Source organism: Teleopsis dalmanni, unplaced genomic scaffold, assembly GCF_002237135.1.
Source record: "Teleopsis dalmanni isolate 2A unplaced genomic scaffold, ASM223713v2 unscaffolded_contig_0478, whole genome shotgun sequence".
NCBI lineage: Eukaryota > Metazoa > Arthropoda > Insecta > Diptera > Diopsidae > Teleopsis > Teleopsis dalmanni.
This window is the reverse complement of record NW_024031860.1, coordinates 1-13,482: the sequence shown is the minus strand read 5'-3', so window position 1 is coordinate 13,482 and position 13,482 is coordinate 1. Positions and strand designations below refer to the sequence as shown.

General features: G+C 29.8%; 2 protein-coding genes across 2 annotated transcripts; one reads left to right on the top strand and one right to left on the bottom strand.

The window, feature by feature from the left end:
- The first annotated feature begins 491 nt into the window (after nucleotides 1–491).
- Nucleotides 492–3,757, top strand: LOC119663496 (kinesin-like protein KIF23). Its single transcript, XM_038073103.1, has 6 exons — nucleotides 492–722; nucleotides 786–1,532; nucleotides 1,592–2,138; nucleotides 2,199–2,520; nucleotides 2,580–3,142; nucleotides 3,199–3,757. Exons 1-6 carry the CDS (start codon nucleotides 712–714, stop codon nucleotides 3,679–3,681), a joined length of 2,673 nt encoding a protein of 890 aa, XP_037929031.1. The 5' UTR covers nucleotides 492–711; the 3' UTR covers nucleotides 3,682–3,757.
- Nucleotides 3,758–7,927: 4,170 nt separating this feature from the next.
- LOC119663495 (F-box/WD repeat-containing protein 7-like) lies at nucleotides 7,928–8,441 on the bottom strand (the record flags this gene model as incomplete). Its single annotated transcript, XM_038073102.1, has 2 exons — nucleotides 7,928–8,197; nucleotides 8,270–8,441. Coding segments are annotated over 2 exons (284 nt in total), but the record flags the coding sequence as incomplete, so codon positions are not given.
- Between the last annotated feature and the right edge of the window lie 5,041 nt (nucleotides 8,442–13,482).

The window sequence follows — 13,482 nt, the reverse complement described above, 5'->3', positions numbered from 1 at the left end:
AAATCCAAATATTTTAATATTTTTTTAAGCATTTTAAGCACAGTCTGTGTAATGCTCACAAATATATTTTACTGATACATTCAAAATGCATGACAAACCGTCTGTAGTGATTTTAAGAAATCAGGCTTTAAACGTCCCTCACATTTCTTATATTAATGGTAACAAATATTTATTTTTGTACTATTTACAAAAAATGGAAGACGTAATTACTGAATTAGTTTAATAAATAAACTAAGTCTATTTCTTCAATAAATGTTTTTTTTATTTCTTTCCGATTACTTTTTATTTTTATGTGATGTGATGAACATTTGAAAAAATTGCTTATTTATCGAAATTTAAATAAATTTGTGTTGCTTATATATATTAATAAAGGTTCATGAATCCTTTTATTATATTGACTGTAATAACATTTGCATATCATATACTAATTTGTACAAAATTTATAATTATTTATTATATATTGTAATGTGATACTCTTTGTGGTGTTTTACCGTAACAATTCACAATAATTGAACCTTCATTGAAGCTGAATTCTATATAACCCACACGTCATTACTAGAGTAACGCCATCTTACCGCGTCGTTTAGCTGTCAAAGTGTGTTCAAAATAACTGAACTAAAGCGATTCAAGCACGCATTTATGTGGAAACTGTTAGTTGCGTAGCGAATGTATTGTGAAAGTTAAAACAAAAGAACTTTAAAAAAGATCAAAATGAAAACATGGTTAGTAACAATTTATAAAATTATTAATATATTATGTAAAGTTTCTTGTGTTTAATATTACAGCACAGCGCGTACACCACTACGGTGCATTCCGAAAACCCCAAGGAGTCGCGCACAACAAACGGAACATATGGTAAACTCTGCGAATAAAATTAAAGATCCTGTAAATGTGTTTTGTAGAGTGCGTCCACTACAATCAAGTGCGGATCTATCAAGTATTCGTGTTAAAAATAGTACGACCGTTGTATTAACACCGCCTGACCAAATATTGCACAAACAAGGAGCGCAGCGTGAAATGCAATACATATTTAAGCATGTATTCGAACCAGAAGCCAATCAAAATGACGTTTTTGCTGCAGTTGCACAGCCGTTAGTGGAGAATTTAATTAAAGGGCGGAATAGTTTATTATTTACTTACGGCGTTACAGGCAGTGGAAAGACATATACAATGACTGGCGACTCACGCCACCGTGGTGTTATGCCACGTTGTCTTGACACGCTATTTAAAACTATAGCAGATTATCAAACTAAAAAATATATTTTTAAGCCAGATCGTTTAAATGGTTTTGAAATTTTGTCGGAGGCAGATGCGCTACTCGAACGTCAAGCTGAAATGAATAAACGATTTGCCAGTAATCGTGGTGGCATACGTCGTAAAGATTCAGACCCTGAAATTGCATCGCAAGCATCGTGTGACGTGCCTCCCATACAAGGAATCGATGAAGACAATATGTATTCAATATTTATAACATACGTAGAAATATATAATAATAGCGTGTACGATTTGTTGGAAGAGGGTGGCATTCAAAAGTAAGTTAAAATATCAGTATTGTATGTAATATTCTCTTAAATGTTTATTTTAAATTAAGGACTTTGCAATGCAAAATTATTCGAGAGGACTCTAATAGTAATATGTATGTACATGGAGTTACTGAAATAGAAATCAAATCTGTCGAAGAAGCTTTGGAGGCATTTCATACAGGACAAAAACGTAAACGAATGGGTCACACAATACTTAACGCTGAGTCGAGCCGAAGTCATTCAGTATTTAATATACGTTTGGTACAAGCCCCGACAGATTTTCAGGGTGAAAATGTTGTACAAGACAAACGTATAATAACAATTAGTCAGCTATCATTAGTCGATTTAGCAGGTAGCGAACGATGCTCAAGAACTAAAAACACAGGTGTGCGTTTACGAGAAGCCGGTAACATCAATAATTCTCTAATGACATTACGTACATGTCTGGAATATTTAAGAGAGAATCAGTTGAGTGCAACTGGAGTACCAGTTAAAAAGATCCCATACAGAGATTCAAAAATAACCCATATGTTTAAAAATTATTTTGCTGGTGAAGGGTTAGTCTCAATGATTGTGTGTGTGAATCCGCGGGCGGAAGATTATGATGAAAATATGGTAAACTTAAAATTTAATCATAAATGTTTTTTGATTTTAGTTTGTTCATTTTTTTTAAAGCAAGTAATGAAATTCGCTGAAATGACACAAGAGGTTCAAATAGCTCGAGCCACTCCTATTAAACCAGAACTAGGTTTTGCACCTGGTCGTAGAAATGCAAATAAGTTATATAAAATTGCTGTAAATAACCTTAATGATTTGGGCAATACTGAAGCTAAAAAGTTGGATGTCGATATTGGTCTTGTCTATACTCTTGGACCTGGATTTCCAAACTATAAGATTGACAGCCCAGAAGGTGATGCAGCTATACAAGAGTTAATGGAATATCTATTACAAAGAATAGAAAAACGTAAAATACTTAGCAGTGATTTAGAAAATAGATGTAAGTTATTTAATTATATTGTTAACTAAAAATAGATGTTAAGAATATTTTATTTTTAGGTGACAATTTCCGCTTGCATTTAATGCAAGTTGAGAAAGAAAATTTGTCATTGCAAACAGAATTAGCTTCTATAAAAGCAGCTTATAAACAGGAACGTGAACGTAATTTAGCGTTAGAGAATAAAATTAGAGTACACGAAAGTTCAATTGATGTACTAAATAATAAAGTTAGTAAACGTGAAAGACAAATTGATGATTTAACTCGAAAATTAAATGAACAACATAATTTGTTGACACAAAAAGATAAAGAACAACAAAAACAGAAAAAAAAATTTGAATCGAAGCTGGCCGTTGAAGGTGATAAAAAGGATCGTGAGCTTGAAATAAAATTAAGGGAACAGAGAACTAAACTGCAAGAAAAAATGCGTTTAAAGGATGAAAAATTGCGACTGGTATCTAATATTATACAGTCTGAAAATATAGCCAGCTTGGTTCGCTCTAATAGTTCCGAAAACTTATTCGAAGCGAAAACACCGTCCACAATGCAAGCATCAGCACCTGTTGATTCCGTTCAAGTAACTACAACGCGCACTGATACGTATTATACACCCAGACATGTTCGGGTAAATATTTACCGAATGCATTAAGGGGGGTATACTAATTGGTTTCTATATTTTAGGGTGCAGCTGCTGCTAATAGTCGTCATCGACGTTCAAGATCTACTGGCGAACGATGGATTGAGCATCGCGCACCTAATCCTGTACCGTTAGGTACAATTTTGCAACCTTATCTCAAAAATCGTAAATCAATTACAAAATTAGCTGAAATGAAAGATCTTACTAGTCATAAAGCGACCAAATATTGCCTTGTCTCACAGGAGGCAGACACAGATGGTGATGTTGAGACAAAACTCTACAAGGGGAATGTTATACCCACATGTGGAGGTGGTGCACAAGTTATATTTGATGACGTTGAGTGTCTGAAACAAAAATCACCAGTACATTCGCCCAATAGAAAACGTCCAAGTACTGGTGAAATAGTTTTCAGTCCAGGTGGCACATCTGCAGTATCAGGTGTTATAAGTACTAATTCTGTAAATGATGTTAACTCTCGTTGCATTATTGGTATTGAAGGGCATAATAATAAACGCTCTAAAATGTAGTTTCTATAAGTAATATAATATTTGGTTTGAATAACTTCATTTATTTTTTATTTGAATTTTTTTTTGTTATTGACATTTTTATTCATCACACTATATACTCGTATATTAGTTTTTACTAAATTAATAAATATTTTTTTTTTCATTTATGAACCTAATTTTTTAAAATTTAACATGTAAAATACAACCAGTTTTGATATTATCATTAAATTTACTTATTTTATTTGACATTAACATCTTCAAAGAGTATATTTTGTTGTATACATTTTGAAGGGTTTTCTAAAATGCGGAAAAACACTTACGGCGAGTGCTTTTTGCTAAGCACCAGAGTTTCGAATCCAAAAGCGAAATGTATTGTAAGGATTCTCAACTTAAAGAACATTAACAGGCGGTAGGCTTAGTTTGATTTAGGCAGTTCAGCAAAAAAACAGTAATATGCGTCTGTCTATATTTGACAATACCTCGCGGGAAAAGGGAGAGAATGTATTCCTGTCGTAAGAAGCGACTGAAATCCAATGTCCAATGAAATTGACATTGGAGTGTAAATGGTAGTTGTAGGTGGGTCTAACTTGCGGCTCCCAACCGGAAGTGTGAATCTGGTACCACGGGATCCAGGTATCCACAACAATATTGTAGTCCTAAACATTTGGGTTGACTCCTTAAAGGAAGTGTCGGGCGCCGTGACTCAAAGATCAGCAGAGGCGTTAGAGAGTAGAATCGAAGCAGTAAAAGTGATATTTTTGGAACTTGATGATATTATTGAAATCGTGTATGACCTAATAAATAAATCTGATGATTCTGAAACTAAGCGATTACAAAGCAATTGCTAACTGTCAAGTTTATTGTTGCACTACACGTCTGGTACAATATTTTACGAGTGAACAATATAAATAAACTATGGCAATCGACTGAACTAAACTTGAACATCGCTATTGGCAGCCTATGCTCTTTTCGCAACTAGATAAAAGACTATCGTAATGTTGAACTTGAAAAAAGCGTTGAACCATCCAATCCTTTGTAGAATAAAGTAGTTACAAGATTGAACCTAGATTTAAAGAAAAAAATATAGCAAAGAAAAACGATTGTTCAGTTATGAACATATTGATGAACCCATACAATCCGTTGAAAACTAGAATAAAGTAAACTTTTTTACCACAATGATAGATGCTATCGTAATTGATACCAACTGTCGATTCAAAGCATTTAAAGGATATTTTGAACAACTTGGTTTCATATATGACATTAATCATATGAAAAGTTTACCAAACGAATACTTTTACTTTATAAGTTTACTTCTCAAGCATTGTAATGCTTAAGGTTTAATACTTCGGGAAAATTATGATATAATTATAAAAAAAATTCAGTGAAACTAAAAGTAGGAAAATTCATTTATTTTAATTTGTGTTAATTTTAATTTGATCAGCAATAAAACTTTTATACGTACTTCGTCGTATTAGGGAGTGTAAATTATTCACTTTTATAATTTGGTGATGAAAGTGATCTCACAATTTTGATGTCGCCGACGTCCAGAGTTGGTCTAGCTCCACATCTGATTATATTAAAATATTAATTAATACTAATTATAATAATTATTATGTTGAACCTTTTCCGAGTTAGTGCATCTGGGCACTTTTACTCTTTGATACCTTGGGGATTTCTGCAGACTCCCACCCATCTCACTTGAGTTCGGTTCCACCCATTAAGGTCCTTGAGTTCGGTCCAATTTACATCTAGGACGGTTCTTGACTGCTACACATCTCTAAACGAAATGTCGACGCAGCTCAATATTTCTCTAATCTGGGTTCCCGGCCATAGGGATATTTTCGGAAATTGCAAAGCAGACGAGTTAGCCAGAAAGGGTGCTTCAGAACCATACTCGGAGCACCTAGACTATCTGGGCATATCGCTAACATCATGTAAACTGATATTGAGTTCTTTCTGCACTAATACTTTTAATAAAAGATGGGAAGACTCAACGATATGTAGACATCTGTATGCAATCTGGCCACTTTCCGATAAAAGGAAATCGAAAACTCTAATTGAGATGTCCCGCAAGGACATTGGTCTTCTGGTAGGGTTGACTACAGGACACTGTAAACTAGGGAACCATGCTAGAAGACTAGGTCTTCTTTTCAATCGGGCAGGATCGGGCTTTAAATAGCATTTTATGCTTCGCAAAAGGTTCGAGGTGGTTTTAAACCCTTAGGTTTTTATTATTTATATACGGCATCACAATGGGCCAATAGGCCTAAGTGGATCTACTAGGGATCACCGGTATAACCTAACCTACCTAACCTAAGCATCGATATATAAAGAAGTAAGCTATATCGGCAAAATTGGATATAGATTAGACTATATATGGATAAACTCATTCCGCCCTATCGTGTTACAAAATTAAAAGTTAATATCCCACTAAAATTATACTTAAATTGCTTCATAAAAAATCTATAAAAAACTTAAAATTTCTATGGAAAAAAATAATGTACGCTATTAAATAATGTATTTAATATTTAATTGAAAGTAATTCACATATCAAGTGTAAAGTGGTCCGAAACATTTTAAGGAGAAGCTTAAATCCCAAACCATCTTCCCAAAAACCGTCATTGGTTTAATATATTTATTCGTTAAAATAAATATATAAACAAACAAATATATGTGTATATAATACATCTGCAGTTTTAACAAGACCACAAAATAAGAAAAAGACTTCTATTTAATATATTTCCGAATATATATATTTTTATTGTGTTTATATTGTTATATAAATTAAAATTTATTCTGATTTGTTATTACTTGCATATTAATATGTATGTTTTTATATTGTGTTAATTATTTATAAATTTCGTGTCATATATATTATAATTTAATTTTAGTTTAAATATTTTTTGTAATAATATGCATATTAGACAACAACGAACAAAATACTTTGCTGCGTTGCCAACTATTATTCTTAAACTGACAATATTTATGCGTATAATTAAAATATAGATTAGTTACTAATAAATCAGTCTATAATTAAAATTTAATATATGCTTACTTTGTTTTGTATCTGTTATTTTGTTTTTAATTTTTGTTTGTTTTTACAATAGTACACATACACACAAGACTGCTTTTATAATTTGTTTATTAAAACATTAAATCTTTCTAATGCATGTATTGGGCATAATCATGTCTTTTTTTTCATATATTTACTTTTGCCTGACTGAAAGCTATTGCGGACTAAAAACTATTCGATACGAATATGTTGTTCTGTATATATATATATATATTAAAGTTATTTCTAATAATTTGGTGTTGCCGGTTTGTTGCATTATTTGTTCGTTTTATATTTATGTGTATATAGATATCTATATCAGTATCGTCTCTTTACATATTTTTTACATTAACTAATGTGTGATTATTTTTATTTGTGGCAATTTCTGTGGCAAATTATAATTACTCATACAAATATAATATAGTTATGAATAAAAATGTATTAACTATTATTTTAACAAATGTAGGACGCGATTAAAAATGTGTACTTTTAGTTTAAAAAATAAAACTTAATTTGGAAAAATTCTTGGTACATTGATAATATATAATTTTAAAATAACACAAACAAGAATTATTAAAACATATTTAAACAATATTCATACGGGTGAAACTTTCACTTTCAAACATATTTTTAAAGTTACTCTCACAAACTATATCAAACAGAAATACCAATAAACAAAACACTACAAAATATCACTAAATTAGAAAGTAATTAACAGTTAATATAATGTTCAAAAATAGACATTTGAAAATGGAAAAATCATTTCAAAATATGGTAACAGTAAACAATTTTTGTTAAAATACAATATAAAGCTTTCATTGAGACATGATGTAGTTCTCTAATTTTTTTTTTTTTGTTTTTTTTTTTAATTTAATTAAACAATTTTTATTTCACGTAGGTTTAAAAAACAAAATCAAAATTAAACCAAATCTAATTTATAATTAATTTTCCTACATTTTAAAACAAAATGTTACTAAAAAAATAATAATGTAAGATCAACAAGCGTAATATATACACTTAATGGTTTGAAAATCTTCATTTTAACAATATGGATCAACGTAAACATTTTGTAAATTTAATCCAGTTTGTTTTAAATTTATTACATTTTTCTAGGCGTTGCAAAAATAAAAAGCATAATTACAAGGATCGAATTGATTTTGATCTAATTTGGTATGCTTCATCAAGCAGTACGTACCATTTTAGGCACACAATTTAACCTTTTAATTTAATAACATTCTTCAATGAAGAAAAAAATAACTATGTTAGATAGGGATGGTTCGATTTGGAAGATACATTATTAAACACACACTTATTTTAAACGCATTCTTTAGAGGTGGCATTTCAATCAAATTAATTTTTTCTAAATTTTTTTTCTATGAACACTTTACACAGGCCCCCTCAACATCAAAATCCAAAACCATTAATTTTGTTTCCTCAGTTCCATTACGTGATCCAACTGCACACACTAACTTTGTATCATTTGCCCTGAAAATAATGATAAAAAAAAAACAAATTTGATTTACTAAAACTCTTTTAAAAAAACAAATTAAATTGTACCTTATTCTCCATACAACTCCGCCAGAACCACCTGAATCCAGTGCTACTAAATTGCGTATAAAATCTCCAGTTTTAACATCCCACAATTTAACGGTCCCATCATCAGAGCTGGTCACAACAAATCGAGAATTCGATTGCAAACACGTCACAGCTGATTGATGTTTATTTGGACCTGTAATAATAAAACAATTAATAAATTTTTATTTCAAAAAAAAGTATTTTTATATATCAAAATTTATTGCAAAAAACTAAATTATTTAAATTATTTATTTATATATGTACCTAAATATAATTGTTAATTGTAAAATGAACTGATTGGTTAGTTAATTAAAACAATAAGTCAACGATATTCTAATTAAATATTAAATTATTTTAAACATTATAATTAAAATAAAATGCTAAAAATTATAACTTCTCGATCGAAATTTTTTATATATTTTTTTAATTCCCCGATGATGACTATCGAAGACAATCGAAATATCAGAAATTATTTTTTTTTACTAAAAGTACACACACGATCTTGAGTAACAAACCCGGTAATCAAGTAACATGATAAAGTGCTAACAATTGTACTGGAAATGTATTGCATTGTTATTGCTTTCGATATTATTATGTTACTCGGTTACAGAACTTGTTACTTGAAATCGTGAATACCGAGCTGATTATATAAAGTAGGGAATATTACATTTATTAAAAAATAACTTAAAAATTACATTAACTTATCTATTATCCTCGATGTATATATATAATTAATATATAATCTTCTATATATATAAAAGAAAGATGTGTTTTTGTTACACCACTTATAACTCAAGAACGGCTGAACCGATTTAGCTGAAAATTGGCAGGGAGGTAGTTTAAGGCCAGGAGAAGGATATAGGCTGAACCGATTTAGCTGAAAATTGGCAGGGAGGTAGTTTAAGGCCAGGAGAAGGACATAGGATACCTGTTTATCCCGTTCACGACAAAGTAGGTTTTGAAATTATCAAATTTTTGATATAAGAAAATATTTTATTGGAATTTTCGAATAGCAAAGAAAGAAATAAAGTACAAACACAAAAATTTATTTTTAATTTTATTGAAGTTCGGCTGACCATACAACGCTGTTTCGAGTATTGCCAAGTACTCTTCATCAGTGGTCTTTAGAAATAATCGAATTTTATTTAATTAGTTTATAGTCCGTATATAATTTGTTTGGACTGCAAGTGCCAGGCTTAGAACTCGTGCCTGTCAAATTAGAAGCGATCTAATCGTGTTATCCACAAGAAGTCAAGGCTGCACAAACTTTCAATGCTCAAGTTCCAGGTTTTATTGTCACTTATTTTTATTTAATTAGTGACAACAACCAAAGCACTTGCCGTGCTTTAAATTAGAACGAGCTTAAAAACTACAGCTTTATTTTGGAAACACAAGTTCAACGAATTGAAAGTTTAACTTTTTGGGTTTGCTAATTCTTTATTTCTTTTCAAAGCTACTCTTTTTGTAGAGACATTTTGTAATGCATATTTTTTACTTACTATATGTAAAGCGACCATTCTGGTGCTTTTACAAAGAAGCTATGCTATGTTATTCTAAAAATTCCTCTAAAATTTAATAAAGCTTCTTTGTCCCTATACAAAGTAAGTCTAGCTTAACAGCAATACTAATACTTTATTAAAATATTTTATTAAAATTTAACAGATAGAAATATAACTTAGTTAATGTGTTTTTAAAAGTTGTATTAGATCAATATAAGTTTGTGTTGCAATAAATATCGTTTTTAATCAATAAAACTACCTGGTTGTTGCAAACTCAACAAAATAAATAATTAACAATTTTAATGTATGGTATGGTTGAAAATTTGAGTTTTTAGTTTTTTAATAATGCCGCGACCAAGACGATCGAATCTTTCCCGACAAAGCCGTAATGCAAGAAGAATACGAAATACTGCAAATTTAAGGACTGAAGGTCGAGCGAACAACAGAGGTCAACAAATAGATAATTTGCGATGTGTACTAAAATACACAAATAAATTATGAATGATTAATGTAGGTATTTTTTTTTTTTGTATTTTTTCCAATTAAAAAAAAACTGCTTATTTATTGCCTTTAAGGCGGAACAGAGTTCGCCGGGTCATCTACTAGTCTTATATATAAAAGAAAGATGTGTTTTTGTTACACCACTTATAACTCAAGAACGGCTGAACCGATTTAGCTGAAAATTGGCAGGGAGGTAGTTTAAGGCCAGGAGAAGGATATAGGCTGAACCGATTTAGCTGAAAATTGGCAGGGAGGTAGTTTAAGGCCAGGAGAAGGACATAGGATACCTGTTTATCCCGTTCACGACAAAGTAGGTTTTGAAATTATCAAATTTTTGATATAAGAAAATATTTTATTAAAATTTAACAGATAGAAATATAACTTAGTTAATGTGTTTTTAAAAGTTGTATTAGATCAATATAAGTTTGTGTTGCAATAAATATCGTTTTTAATCAATAAAACTACCTGGTTGTTGCAAACTCAACAAAATAAATAATTAACAATTATAATGTATGGTATGGTTGAAAATTTGAGTTTTTAGTTTTTTAATAATGCCACGACCAAGACGATCGAATCTTTCCCGACAAAGCCGTAATGCAAGAAGAATACGAAATACTGCAAATTTAAGGACTGAAGGTCGAGCGAACAACAGAGGTCAACAAATAGATAATTTGCGATGTGTACTAAAATACACAAATAAATTATGAATGATTAATGTAGGTATTTTTTTTTTTTTGTATTTTTTCCAATTAAAAAAAAACTGCTTATTTACTGCCTTTAAGGCGGAACAGAGTTCGCCGGGTCATCTACTAGTTAGATTAATAATTAAACTATTAATTAAATTAAAAACATTAGCTCTTGATAATTTTTGTACCCATCGAGTTGGTGTTTATTCAATGAATCTTGTAATTTTCCTGACTTTCTTAAAATAATTCATTTAAATTAATAATTAAATTAAAATAAATTAAAATAATAATTAAATTAAAAAAATTAACTTTTATAAATTTTGCTAAAAAAATTTTTAATACCCATTCCGGCAGGGTTCTGTGATTCTTGTAATTTTCTTGACGCCTCTAAATAATTAATTTCAATTAATAATTAAATTAAAAAAAAATTTGTACTCATCGTACAATTGTTTATTCCATGAATCTTGTAATTTGCTTGACGCCCATAAAATAATAGATGCATAAGCTACTAGGTGGATTAATAATTACCTGACTTCAAAACAGGTGGTAACTTCAGAACAAAATCAATTATAGTTTGTATATCTGGCAACGACAGATTTAAACAACAGCTGTAAAAGTTTCCACTTCTAACTGACTGTGAGCGTCGAGTAGTGCCAACTGATGAAACATAGATCCACTACTTCACACCTGAGAAAAACAACAAGCCAGAGAATGAATAGAGTCCAAGGGTAGTTCTCTGAAACGGCCACAAACTCAACATTCGACTGGAAAAGTTTTGATTTTCGTATTTTGAGATTCAAGTAGAAAAATGTTCAAAGACCCTTTGGAAAAAGAAAAAACGAGATCAGTCTACTATTGCATGTTATTGGATCGATTAAATGAGGAAATCAAGTAAAAACTAACATAAGGATATATAGGAATAGAGGTATGGACCCCATAGTCCAGAACTAAATCTGGAGAAGAGCTCTTAATCTGTTCTGGTGATAGAAATAACATATGTATGAAATAAGTTTCTTCTTTGCGTTGTTAAAGCTGGACAATCACAAAGAATATGTATCATCTTCGAGGCATAATCTGCATTCCAAATAAACAGATAATCTAATCTAAGTTTTTATAGATGATATTTCAGACCATAATAACACGTAATGAAACCCGTTAGTTACAGAATATAAACCATAATTTAATTTAAGACACTTGTTGCAATAATAAATAAATAAATAAATAAATAAATATGAATAAGTATTTCAATCACAGAATTACACAAAATTGGCTATAATTTTATATTATTTCTTTATATATAGTATATTTTTTATTTTCCATATGTAGGTGATGAGTGCGAAATTAATCATCCAAAAAATTGTGTTGTAGAATATGCGAGACTATTTTTTAATAAAATTGTTTAAACAGAAATATTTTAAGTGTTATATTTTTATCATATAAAAGAGCAAACATTTTCATTTCTGATCTGACGCTAGCAACAAACGCCCTGAAGAAACACCTGAAGAGATTTACGGCCATAGGCGAGTCAAAGGCAAGAATTTGTGTGGCTTCACGAGATGTTTTGATAATTATTTTTAGATTGCGTTAATCACACCAAATGAATTACTATATATCATATATTTCTTATTTTTATTTTTTATTATTTTTTTTTTGTTTGGTATGACGTTTGCGTTATAAAAATAAATTTATTTTCTTACAAAATGAAATATTTACATTTCATTTATATTATTATTAAATGATGTATAGTACATATTGTTATTGTAAATATGTGAATAATCAGTAGATACTTTCAAATTTCAAAGCAAAATTGTTTTGATAGAAGATATTTTATTAGTTTCTAGAAAAAATTATAACATTTTTTTTAATTTTGTTAGTTTTGTACAAACAAATTCAAACAATTTTAATTTAAACATTGCAAAAATATTTGCAAGAATTCTGCGATTTGTTTATAACAAATTTCACAAATGTTTTGCTGGTATAAACATTTTTCTGATTTTATTTGATTTCAAAATAATTTTCAAGTTGCCTTAATAGAGAAAATAATACTTAAAATATACATTTAAACGTAAGAAATCGTTTTACGGACGCAATGAAAAACAGATTAACCAGTGACGGACATATGGGATTAAATTATCACTTAAGGAAAATTAATTAATTTTGTGAAAAACAAAGTATATTTAGATTTTATTAGTACATATGAGACTTTCAAGCAAAAACAAAAATACTAATAATATAGAATTGATTAAAACTGACGAGTTTTATAGATAAGGTAAACATATTAGATGTGCTTGACAACGAAATAATAGTTTTCAACTAATGAAAGTTTAAATGAAACCTCATTTAATCTTGTAATCTTCAGTAAATAAAATTACGGGCTTTTAAGCCCCATTTCGATTCATGTAATCTTCTATCAAGATATATGCCTACACTTACTTTCATCTATTTTGTCCAGACACAGCAACAAATGATTACCAGCTGTTTCTGTCCATGGCGAACAATTTTCTAGTGA